At 50.5% G+C, this 12,091-nt stretch overlaps 5 protein-coding genes across 5 annotated transcripts; 1 reads left to right on the top strand and 4 right to left on the bottom strand.

Moving 5' to 3' along the window:
• Nucleotides 1-324: 324 nt before the first annotated feature.
• TRV_00947 (uncharacterized protein) lies at nt 325-1,587 on the bottom strand (the record flags this gene model as incomplete). Its single annotated transcript, XM_003024826.1, has 1 exon — nt 325-1,587. One exon carries the CDS (start codon nt 1,585-1,587, stop codon nt 325-327), a length of 1,263 nt encoding a protein of 420 aa, XP_003024872.1.
• A 1,493-nt stretch (nt 1,588-3,080) lies between these two features.
• On the bottom strand, nt 3,081-4,114 carry TRV_00948 (lactoylglutathione lyase (Glo1), putative; the record flags this gene model as incomplete). The annotated part of the gene is made up of 3 exons (XM_003024827.1): nt 3,081-3,247; nt 3,313-4,026; nt 4,084-4,114. The coding sequence occupies 3 exons, from the start codon at nt 4,112-4,114 to the stop codon at nt 3,081-3,083; spliced, it is 912 nt and encodes a 303-aa protein (XP_003024873.1).
• A 1,090-nt stretch (nt 4,115-5,204) lies between these two features.
• On the bottom strand, nt 5,205-6,124 carry TRV_00949 (C2H2 finger domain protein (Kin17), putative; the record flags this gene model as incomplete). The annotated part of the gene is made up of 2 exons (XM_003024828.1): nt 5,205-6,011; nt 6,077-6,124. The coding sequence occupies 2 exons, from the start codon at nt 6,122-6,124 to the stop codon at nt 5,205-5,207; spliced, it is 855 nt and encodes a 284-aa protein (XP_003024874.1).
• A 1,195-nt stretch (nt 6,125-7,319) lies between these two features.
• On the top strand, nt 7,320-9,805 carry TRV_00950 (uncharacterized protein; the record flags this gene model as incomplete). Its single annotated transcript, XM_003024829.1, has 2 exons — nt 7,320-8,946; nt 9,081-9,805. 2 exons carry the CDS (start codon nt 7,320-7,322, stop codon nt 9,803-9,805), a joined length of 2,352 nt encoding a protein of 783 aa, XP_003024875.1.
• A 179-nt stretch (nt 9,806-9,984) lies between these two features.
• Nucleotides 9,985-11,496, bottom strand: TRV_00951 (ankyrin repeat protein; the record flags this gene model as incomplete). Its single annotated transcript, XM_003024830.1, has 1 exon — nt 9,985-11,496. One exon carries the CDS (start codon nt 11,494-11,496, stop codon nt 9,985-9,987), a length of 1,512 nt encoding a protein of 503 aa, XP_003024876.1.
• Nucleotides 11,497-12,091: the final 595 nt, after the last annotated feature.

Consider the following 12,091-nt stretch of genomic DNA (forward strand, 5'->3'; position numbering starts at 1 on the left):
TTTGGTGTGCTGTTTTGGCCTAGCATGTTGAAGTCACCCGTTAGCCTCATGACCTGAGTCATCTAATGCATTATTTATTAATATATCGAAAGCTGACAGCCCAAGCTGGAAATGGGATATGTATATGTACACCCACGAGAAAGAAGGGATAGTGGGGGAGGTTAGTATTAATTTTCCATGGAGCCCTAGGGATAAGGTAGAATACAGGGATGGCTGATGGTAGGTGTGCACACATACAATAAACAGGCAGAAAAAAGAACATAAGAGCAACCGCTGTGAGAATGCCATGTATGATAGAAGGGGATAAAGAAAAATAGTGATAGATCAGAAGTCTTCAGGACTCTCTAGGTCCGCTAGTTTGTTGCCCAAAAATTTGCCCAGCGCGGCTGACTTTGATTCGAGGGCGAGTAGGATATGCGGACTGGAAGCCAGATTGAGCCCCGCCAGCCGATCGAGGTCGTGGCTTCGATCGATGGCCCACTGGGCCCGCAGCGCCTGGTGAATGATGTCTTCATCCTGCCTTATCTCAGCCTGTTCGATCTGCTCGTCGGAGGGGGGTGTGGGTGAGGTTAGGCTGGAGAGAGATGAGGCGGGATTTGGGGCCGAAGAGGCGAGTTTCGAAGATACGTGTTCGGCTTTGGGGTTCTCGAGAGCGGTAAGTGTGGAGAAGGAGGAGTCTCCTGCGGCCTTGACAGTTCGTTCCGAGTCGCTGGCTGCTGAGCCTGCAATCATTCTCGCTCTGCCAGCAAGGTCTCCTCCTTGTTGTGTCGTCCGAGGAGCAGGCTGCTCTTCAACGATGCGAGTAGGCCCAGCGACGGCAAGAAGAACCTTGTCTGCTATCTTGGTGACCACAGCCACCATATCTTGCATCTCGAACATGATGGAGCCCACGTTTCCCAGTGGGATGGACGGAGTGCTGGAAAAGGCGGAGGGGTGAATGGAGGCGCTGACACCGGTGAGGTTGCCATTGGGAGCCTTGACAGCGTAAGACTTGTACGCAGCTCCGTACGTAGCGCACAGGTTCCGTATTCTGCGCTGGGGGAGGGGAGAAGCATGCGCAAAGACTGCACCATTCGAAGCAAAGATACTAGGTGTGATATTAGCGAGCTGAAAATGGACTACCATCGAAGCAATCAAAGCGGGATCAAACGCAAAAACGACGCACAATATAGATGTTATCTCTGGCGGCGAAAGATTGTCGGAAAGTAGGTCGTTGAGGGCCGTTGTGTCGAGCATCTTGATCTCCGGCAGTGCGGGAGCCATGGCGTCGTCTGTGTCGTCGTCGCCGTCAAGGTCGTCTTGGAGGAGCAGGCTGTCCGAGTCTGAGTCTGTCTCGTCGGCCGCAGAGGCATCCGGGTTGCTGGCCAGGTCCGGGGGCGGATTGTAGACGCAGTCCTCGGGGAAGAAGAAGCAGTTGTCGTTGTAGTCCTCGTCGTCGTCGTACTCGATCGGTTCGTCGCTCAGCTCGAGCAGGTTCTGGGCGTACTTCACGTGACTTCTAGCCCAGACGGGGACGAAGTCTGCGGGCGTGCAGAGAATCGGCGACGAGGGAGGGCCGGCGGGCTTCTGGCGGGCGGTTTCAGCCATGGATCAGGGAGATAGCAGCAGGAGCAGCACGAGAAACAACTACAGCAGCGAGCTGGACAGTTGTATAAGGGGGAGCGCGCTGTCGAACGCCCCATCAGGAGTAAAAAAAGCAGAGGACGTGGAAGGGCAGCACCAGCAGGCAGCAGAGGCAGAGACGCGGGCAGAGAGACGGCGACTTAGGACAGCTAGGAAGAGCCATCTCGTGTCAGCTCGAGACGGACGAGGCGCTATATAAGCATCTCTGCGTTCCCCGGCCTGGCTGCTGTGTCCGCGATCATAGATCCTCCATCCGCCATCCATGTGCCTTGTCTCCCTCGCTCGCTGCGCTAACCAGCCTGCAGCGAACTTCGCGCCAGCGGCGGCCCATCGAGAAAAGGGAAGGCAGACACGTGTAGGGCAGACAGCGTCTCGTGTGGCGGCAAAACGCATCGATACATCGGAGGTACGTACAGGACATGATACATCCTATGGAGCAAGTTGATAATTATGGGGTACGGAGCAGTCAGGCATCTCTCTGTACGCACCAGAGCCGAACGAAAAGAGACCTACCACAAATCAACTAGCCGGAGATCTCGTTCTTCGTCTTACTTGACTGTGTTCGTCTCTGCTCTTCGTCTCCAGTTTTGTTTTTTCTTTTGCGGCTGCTTCGTTTCTTTTTTATTGTTTTTGTCGCCAAAAGCGCGCGAAAAATAAAATCAAATAAAATAAGCAAAAAAGCATAAAAAAGAAGGTTGGTCACGTGATATTAGTCATACGGAGCGGATCGGGCCGACACGGGAAGGGAAACAGTGCACGTGATGTATATAAATAGACGCAGATGGATAAGATAAGATGAAGACAAGCACCGGAGACAATAACACAAAAAGGCATAGATATAGATACGGATATAGACAGAGACATACATAGGGGGCGACAGAGCTAGACGTGATACTTTGATAGGCGAGAGGATAGTTTAGACAAGGTGGGTGGGCACCTCATATTGACAAGGCTTCGAGCGGAAGGCTGACTGTTTCGACGCACGCTTGGCTTATGCCTTACGACCTAACTAACCATGCAACCTCTACACACTTGCACACATACTTAGCACGGAGTTTACTACAGGGGGGTAAAAAGATAAGCTTACAAATATTAGGCGTTAACATGGTACCGCCGTTCCTGAGATCTGATATTATTTGCTCCTCCGCGTTTTGCGCTGGACTTTTCCAAAGGAAGGACAGAACACCGAGACCTATATTGCTTACTTATGCTGTACTACTTCTCCGCACACTAGTGAGCAACGCATGTTCCATAGCATGCAGTGCTGGTATAGATCTGGCGACCAGGCTGCTGGTACCAGACGGCCACTCATCGTCTCCTTTTCTCCGCGGGGTACATACTACTAAACAAAGGAGTACCACATACCAACCACGTACCACAACCCCACATATTACAGAGCAAGTACACAGTTACAAGAATATGCAGATGATGTGGATGCATGAAGAAGCACGACAGGTTTACTGTCCCTTCAATGCCTCATTTTGGACGATTTCAACCCAGTAGCCATCCGGGTCTAGCAAAAAGGCGATATTGTGCATCCTCCCATCTGTGAGACGCTTCTTCCACGTCACCCCCAGCTCTTCAAACCGGGCACACGCGGCATCGAGGTTGTCCATCACCATACCTGATCATGTTAGACTCCACAAAACCATAGTCAGTCAGCGTGTGGGGACCAAAAAGGGGACGTACAGATGTGGCCGAATCCTTGGGGCTCGCTATTACCGTCGTGGTACACCTTGCCCTCCTGTTTCTCCGTGCCATAGTTCCACGTCAACTCAAGTAGTCCCTCCCAGTTGGCAATTGGGTTACGAGCCTCCTTCTCCATCGGCGGGTTCGAAGCGGGATACCCCAAGAAATACAGATTAAACCCCGCCTCAGGAGCCTCAGATGTTCTTAGCAGCGTCATACCCATGACCTCCTGGTAGAACTTGAGGGAGGCGTCCTTATCCTTGACCCGCAGCATGGTATGGTTCAGACGGTACGACTGGGGGTCCGACTCGGTCACGGCTTCATCTACATCCCCGCGACGGATGAGTTCAACCCAGTACCCATCTGGGTCCTTGACAAATGCGATATGCTTCATCCGGCCGTCAGTTAGTTTCTTTTGGAACGGATATCCGGCGTCCTCAAGTCTCTTGCATGCTAGCTCGATATTCTCCACCGAGACAGCAATGTGGCCGAACCCGCGATATGGTTCCGTGTTGCCGTTCACAACAGAGAAGTTATCATCATTTTCTGTGCCGTAGTTGTGAGTCAGTTCGAGGACTCCGTTCCTATCGGTCCAGTGCTTGCCGGTGTTCAGCGCCTTGGGGCTATCGTATGCGAGGAAGTAGAGCGAGAATTTGGCATCCTCAAAGTCGAGTCGGTTGATTTGGGTGAGGCCAAGGAAACTGTAGAATTCGACTAGTTATTCTCGTTAATTATCGTCACTGGTTTCTTGTAAACATTTAGTAGACTTACGAGATCTCTTCGGGTCTTTCACCCGAAGCATCGTATCTGCAGACAGTAAGCAGCTTTACAGCACTGGCCAAAGATGTCGTTCACCTACGATGAAACTTATACTTCGATGGGTCTGTCATCTTGACTGTTGCTTCTATCTGGTGGTGCTAGAGTGATCCTGTCGGTCATCATTAGCATTAACTGGCCAAGGGCAGAGGGAGATAGCAAGCAGTGAGCCAACCTTCAAGATCGAGCTGCCTTAGGTCTTTGTCAATGGCGCTAGAGACGAAGCTGCAGACAGCAAAGAGGTAATTAACCATCAGTGATTGAATACTCGGCGAGTGGAGTTCAACCTGAAGCGGGAGAGAAAGTGATTATAAATCTATGATGCAACATTGGTGAGGGGCTTCGCTTTTTCGTCCGAAGTTTGGCCCAGACAGGCTCGAAGATCTAGATCAAGGTGTAGATATCAGATACAGATATAGACGCAGTTGAAGATGACGATTGAGAACAAGACAGAAGAAGAGATAGCTTGTTGTTTGCGTAAGTGTAATAGTCATTTAGGTCTAATAGCGGTTCTTTAATACACGCTGTGCCATATTTACTCGTACAAGTCAACGCACACAGCCAGCGTAGAGCTAGCCAAAAACAACCTGATGGACATGTCATTAAACAGGCGGTATGCTATTCTCATGATCGTTTCTTGGGTTTCAAGGATCAGGAATAGCCCAGTGATGCTCAGAGCTTAAGTCGGTTCAATCGTTACCGGTTGATCCCGAGAATTAATATATCGGCATAGGCCAGAGGGAGTTAAAAGGAACAGAGAGAGAATATGAATGAGCTAACCATGAGCATTGTAAAATGTATGGTGCTACTATTGCGTCTTCTGACCTCCGTGGAAGATCCGGCCTCTTTGAGTTCACCAGCCGGGGTACCAAATTGATAGTCCCGAGAGGTGATAACCATCAGAATTGGTACTGATATATCAACTGGTAGTTGGTGGTGAAAGGCCCATTTGGGTGTAGACCGATTTGAGGGCCAGTGATGCTGCGAAAAGGCAGCCTGTAATGTTGTCAATAGTTTCGGTCTCGGTATTGACAGCTTAGGATGAAGGAATACGGACGTTTTTCATTGTCCATAGTTCACTTAACGAGTCGTCGTTTTTTCCGTTCCATGTCTTCCTTCATGATCCTTTCTATCTCGGTCATTTTCTTAGGCGGTTCCGGGGTTGCTTTAATTCCGGATGGTTGTTTTCGCTTCATACCAAAGACGTTGGGTTTCTTGACAGGTTTATCAGCAGACTTTGGTGGATGATCCTGCTGTTCGTTGTTCTTCCCTTGGCTTGTTGATATTGTTGGCTTGGGCGAGTTGCTGGACGATTTCAAGTTAAGGCTAAAGTCCGTCCACTTCTCCTTGGCGAGTTCTGCGGGTTTCTCGGGCTCAGTGGAAACGGCCTTGCTCTGCCGGGCTCTTTCGACCTGCTGTAGTATTTCCTTCTCCTCTGATGCCTGCTGCTCCTCAAGACGGTTTGCTCGCTGCACTAGATCTCGTCGACGAATAGCTTCGGGGCTGTTGTCAATCCACTGCACGAATATCCCGTCTTCCTTCTCTTCCACTCGACATATTCCTTCCCTCGCAAGGTATTTGGAAAATTCCGTTAGGCTCGACCATTTAGTGCTGTTAAGATGCACATGCGTCTTGTCCGAAATGTACTCCTGGTAGAAACGGTTCAGGTGGATCGGCTTCTCGCCATGTGACGTTCGAAGTAACTGTAGGAAGTCATGTTGAAACTCCTTGCTGTATCCTTCGATGAACTTTTTTGGATTCTCCGCGACTATCTGCATCGCCCGGACGTGGCTCTCACTCAGCGTATGTTGTTTGAAGCCGTTCTCATCGCGTGTCTGTTTCTGGCACACCTCACACCACCACCGCAGCCGCTGGAGTCCTTTCTATATCACATCAGTTAGTTATAAGCTAGCCGGAATAGCATGTATCAAGGGAGATGTCATCTTACTAGCTTCTTCTGCGGCCGCCCACCATGCTTGCCTCCTTCTGGTGCCATTTCAGCCTTCTATCCTGAGCGTCGACTGTACTGTTCTGGGGCTGCAATTCTATCAGAAATTACCTGCCACTGACAAACAAGATGTGTTGCTATTTGCATATACTCTCACACTGAGGGCTGTGGTAAGAATACCATGTCATCGCCCTCTATTTAAAATGAGTTGTATTTTAATCTGTATAGGGCATTTCTTTTTACCAAAAGATTGCCTTCAGGCCTGGGATTCTAGCTCGAGAGCGACTTCACGTGACTGCATCTTCGGAACGCGGTATAAAATTAATCCTTTAGTTATTTCACGTGATGCTATTTTAATTCGGGAACGCCAAAGATGAGGATATGAGATCCAGGACAGAAAGGACAGAAAGGTCAGAAAGGTCAGAAAAGAAGATAGTTAAAGAAGAAAAGAAGCGAATTGAAGACACAGGATGCAATGACTTGCCCTGAAATTACCTGGCTACCTACGTGTTTGGCCTTTTCTACTCGTATAATGCAGCGCAATGCCTGAATTTTGAGTCCGACTAAACTAATAGAAAGAGCTGCTAACATCCCAGTTCCTAGACATCGAGTCGGCATGCCAACAAAAAGATCTAGAGCGACAATATTAGACTGGACTAACAAGTCATTCTAGGAGATAGACCCGGTGGCTGACACCCTCATATCCTGCTGACCAGCTGTCGTGGAAGACCCTACAACAGGAGACGTTGCGCTAGAGGGTGGTATCTCCTGGTATCTGGCAGAGTTGACAAGCATATTACCCTGCCCATGTTCATGTTACTCTGCCTACAGCCAACAGACCAAAGTGACATCCTGGAGTACCACAGGTCGCCTGCATGATATGTTTGTTGCAGTAGTCGAAGATTTGTGTGACCCGACCTGGCTACCAAGAAATATCCAGGTTGACCGCCAGTCGAAAAGGCATCCTCGAATCTCTCTTCTGTTCCTATTCTCCTGTATGGAATCATTGTGATCAGAAATGCGGTTTGTATTCCGGCTTGCTGCCATTCCATCGCTTTTGCTGACTCTAGGGGTCTCTGCTCTTTCACCTTTACGTCCCCTCGTATCCACCGCTGGCCAGCATGAAGTTATCCCGGGGTGGTATCTACAGTCTGAACGTCATGTTTCAAGCAGCATCTTCAGTCTCTCATTTCCCGGCGCTGACGTCTCTTCGTGGTACCGAATGGGCCCGCGGGGTACTGTAATGGCCGGTCTACTTGAAAACGGTGTTTACAACGAGACGCACCTCTTTTTTTCAGACAACTTCAAGTCTCTGCCTGACGCCGACTTTCGTGATGTTTCCTGGCTGTACAGGGAAGAGTTCACGTTACAGCCCGGAAGTGGGCAACATTTCACCTTACACACCCATGGTATATCTTCTAGGGGTGATATATACCTTAACGGCCACCGAGTTGCCTCGAAGGATACCCAGGCTGGTTCTTATGCTGGTTATAAGTACGATGTCACCAAATATGTCCTCAAGGGTGGGAACTGTCTATTGATCAAAGCCTATCCTACCAACTATCTCCGTGACTTGGCTTTGGGCTTCGTTGACTGGAATCCATACCCACCAGACAACGGCACCGGCATTTGGCGTCATGTTGAACTCTCCCAAAGTGGCCCTATCCGACTGTCTAGTCCACGCGTTACCACTGATTTTGTTCCTGGAGTTAAAGTAAATGACACAAATCTGACAGTCAAAACTGATGTCCATAATATCGGCGAAGAAACCATCAAAGGGAGCATCAGGGGTTTCATCGAGGGAGCTCAAAATCCGAGACACTCAATCTCCGCTCCGTTTACCCTCAAGCCGGGCGAGCAGCAAACCATAGAAATGAATACCACCATTCAGAATCCTAGTGTATGGTGGCCCGCTTCGTGGGGCGATCAACCTCTATACACCGCCCGGATATCCGCGTTCGTCGGCAAAATAAAGTCCGATGGGCCAAAGAGACGCAAATTTGGCATCAGGCATATTGAGTCTAGAGTAAACGACCAAGATACTGTAGAATTCAAAGTCAATGGCAAGCCTTTTTTTGTCATGGGTGCAGGATATTCGTCTGATATCTTTTTACGATTCACCGTTGAAAGGATCACAACCATATTTCAATACATCCTAGACATGGGTATGAACACCGTTCGCCTTGAAGGCAAACAAGAACATCCTGAACTTTACGATATCGCAGACAAAATGGGGCTTATGATCATAAGCGGCTGGGAATGCTGCGACCACTGGGAGGGGTGGAAATACAACACGGAAGGATTTGGCCAACCTTGGACAGATGTGGATTACCCAATTGCCAATTCCAGCATGTTACATGAGGCCGGGATGATGCAAACCCATCCTAGCATGCTTGCTTTCCTAATTGGATCTGATTATTGGCCAAATGATCAGGCCACCAATATATATGTTGACGCCCTCAAGCGTATGGACTGGAATGCTGCAATAATCTCCTCAGCAGCAAAGCGAGGTTTCCCCAAGCTTCTTGGGCCCTCTGGTATGAAGATGGACGGTCCATATGACTGGGTACCTCCGTCATATTGGTTTGGTGACAAACTTGGTGCTGCTGGGGCTGGTGGGTTTGGTTCTGAACTTGGGCCTGGTGTAGGTACCCCCGAGATTCGGAGCTTGAAAAAGTTCTTGTCCGAGGAAGATATGAAAGATCTATGGACCAAACCAAATAAGGTTCTCTATCATATGTCTGCTGGTGTGTCTCAGTTCCGTGATCGCTCAATATACAACAAGGCGCTTTACGCTCGATACGGCAAGCCAACGAGCTTGGATGATTATTCCTTGAAAGCTCAGCTAATGGACTATGAGGCAACTCGTAGTGAGTACGAGGCGTATGCCGCATATAAAAGTCATAGCAATCCCACGTCTGGCTTGTAGGTATAACTATCTCTTTTGACCTATAAAATGGCAGTCCGCTGATATACGGTAGAATATACTGGATGTTGAACCCAGCATGGCCAAATCTACACTGGGCCCTGTTCGACTACTACCTGAAACCTATGGCTAGCTACTTTGGAACCAAAACTGGCGCACGCATTGAACATGCCATATATGACTACCGGGAGCAGGCTGTCTACCTGATTAATCATTCTAATTCCCGGAGCGGTGCGCGCAGTGTTACCGTAGATCTAATTAATATCGACGGTAAGTCCTTGAGCCACAGTACTATGAAGGCAGATACTACACCACTCAAGTCTCAGAAACTTTCCAAAGTTTCTGGCTTAGACAAGAACACAGACGTTTCTTTCCTCCGCCTGATTTTGGAAGACGATGCAGGAAAAGCTTTAAGCCGAAACGTGTACTGGCTTCCTCAGAGAGAAGACGTGCTTGACTGGGGCAATTCTACCTGGTACCATACTCCAGTTACCGAGTATGCTGACCTAACGCCACTGGGCAAGCTACACAAGGCAGATGTCCGGGTGGACATTAATATCCAGGGTCGAACAAAAACCAGAGTCTCTCTGCAGAATAAATCCAATCATCCGGCTTTCTTCATACGACTGAGTCTCCTGGACAAGGCGACTGGTGACGAGGTTACGCCTGTGTTTTGGGAAGACAACTATGTGACTTTATGGCCGCACGAGAGGTTAGAGTTGGGCGTTACTTATCCGCAAACATACAGGGTTGAGCTTGAAGTGTCTGGGTATAATGTGGAGAAGAAGATGGTCATGGTCTAGCCTGGGCTTGTATCCAGTTGTATACGTATATATATTATTGCTATCCTATCACTAACCAAATTCATAATGTATCGAACCCTGCTGTACGTTTCATAAGTCATATAATTTCTTCCAACTCTCCGCGCTCTTCGGAGTGATTGTATAAAACTGCCGACATGTAAAAGAAAATGAACATAAAACTACTTCTTCTGCACTCTCTTCCGGGCCTGGAGTATCATCTCAACCACCTTTTCGTGGCCATTTTCGGCGGCGAGCTGCAGAGGGGACGAACTGACTCCATCGGGCTTGAACTCGGCATGGGGATCCGCACCGCTCTCCAGCAGGAGACTGACAATAGCCTCTGCGCCGTTCCTGGCAGCCAGATGCAATGGCATCCAGCCATCCTTGTCTGCCGCACTCACATCTATATCCAACCCGACCAGCATCCTTGCTATCTCCTCATGCTGGTGAAGCGCAGCCATATGCAAAGGCGTCCGGTTCAGGGTCGAAACGACATTTAGATTTGCTCCAAGGCCGATCAGGTATTTGACAATACCAACATAACCCCATCTAGCGGCCAGCAACAAGGGGGTCCAGCCGCTTGAGTTCATTATCTCGATATTGGCTTTCCCCTTTTCGACGAGCAGCCGGGCAGTGGACTCCTTGTTGTGATACGCAGTCATGGCGAGGGGAGTCCAGTCATCGTCTGCTTTGGCATTGACGTCTGAGCCGCTCTCGATGAGAAGCAGGGCTATCTCATCATGCCCTTCCCCTGCGGCGGCGTGCAGGGCCGTGTATCCAGACTCGTTTCTTGCATGGACCGGGGTACCAGAGTTGATTAGGAACCGAGCAATCTCGAGATTATTGTACTTTGCCGCAATATGCAGCGCAGTCCGCTTATCGTAGATGACCGATTTGACGCTGAGAGGCTTCTTGGTGGAAAGAACAAAGCGAAGGACAGGGAAATGGTTCCGTCTGGCAGCGACGTGCAGGGCATTCCAGCCCCCGTCATTGACGGCGTGAGCGTCCGCGCCCCAGTTCAGATAGAACTTCATCAGCTCGAGATGACCGCTCCAAGCGGCCAGGAGGTAAGGGGACCAGGGGACCGCCTTGGGGTCTGACGGGTTGATTTCAGCGCCGGCCTTGAGCAGGATGTCCGATATTCCCTGCAGGTTTTTGGACGCTGCGACTCCGAGGGCTGTCATGCCTTCGTCGTTGACAGCAAGTACATCTGCGCCGGCAATCAGTAGGGCGTTAACAGCCTCTACGGCCTTCTCCTGGTGATGGGACACGACCTTTTGCAGCGGCGTCCAGCCACTTGAGTCTGCACAGCTGACATCCACTCCGGCCTTGATCAACGCCCTCACGACGCTAACATGGTTGTTCTTGACGGCCAGATGCAGGGCCGCCTCGTCGTCTCTCAGTGGTCTGCGGGTCTTGCTCGCGAGTCCTGCTGCTGTCTGGCTGCCTGATGCTGATGCTGTGGTATCAGTGTTGATGGTTTCTACCACCGCTGCTCCCGACCCGCTCGAAGGTGTCTCGACCGTCTCGGAGTACGGGGGAGGAGGAGCAAGGTACGCTCCGGAGGCCTGGGGCGGATAGCTGGGCGGACTGTGCTCGTTGGAGTCCTGCTGAGACCCTTGCTGCTGCTGCTGCTGCTGCTGCTGCTGGGGCACCAGGGAGTGTCTGCTCCGGGCGAAAAAGGCCTTCATGGTTCACCGGGAGCTCGAGATGTCAGCTCCTGTGCATGCTGTTGAGACGAAGTTGCGGCCGTTCGATCTGATGCCTGTCCGCGGTCTTTGGGCAGGCAACGGGCCCCGTATAATAATATCACCTGATAGTTAGGGGGTACTTCGCTCTGTATGCGTTCTTGTATGCGCCTGGAAGTACCTCCAGCCAGCAGCCTTGATAAGTGCACTCAGTGGCTGCGGCAGCTTTGTACGCCCCAGAAGCATGCATGGCCATGATCTCCAGCGTCTTCACCCTCGACTGCTGGCCGTCAATGTCTGTCCAGACCGGTGTCTCTGCTGCACTGCCGGCTATCAAATTGTCATCTCATGCTATCCCGGCTCACTCGCCCGCTCGCAGCCTCGTTTAACTCACCAGCTGGCTAACTATGCAGCCCTGGCCTGTCTGGTCCTCGAGGCTGGCCACCGATACACCCGTCTGTGTCTGCTGTTGTCCCTTCGGCTGCGACTGTGAGAGCAACGAAGTAGTTATCGTCGGCAAAACCGAGACGATCCTCCTCGACGTCGAAATAGTTAGCCGTGAATAGTTAAAAAAGAACCTCGGCTCTCCGCCCGGCGC

The sequence above is a fragment of the Trichophyton verrucosum genome (assembly GCF_000151505.1).
Source record: "Trichophyton verrucosum HKI 0517 chromosome Unknown contig00089_1.f1.exp, whole genome shotgun sequence".
Classification (NCBI taxonomy): Eukaryota; Fungi; Ascomycota; class Eurotiomycetes; order Onygenales; family Arthrodermataceae; genus Trichophyton; species Trichophyton verrucosum.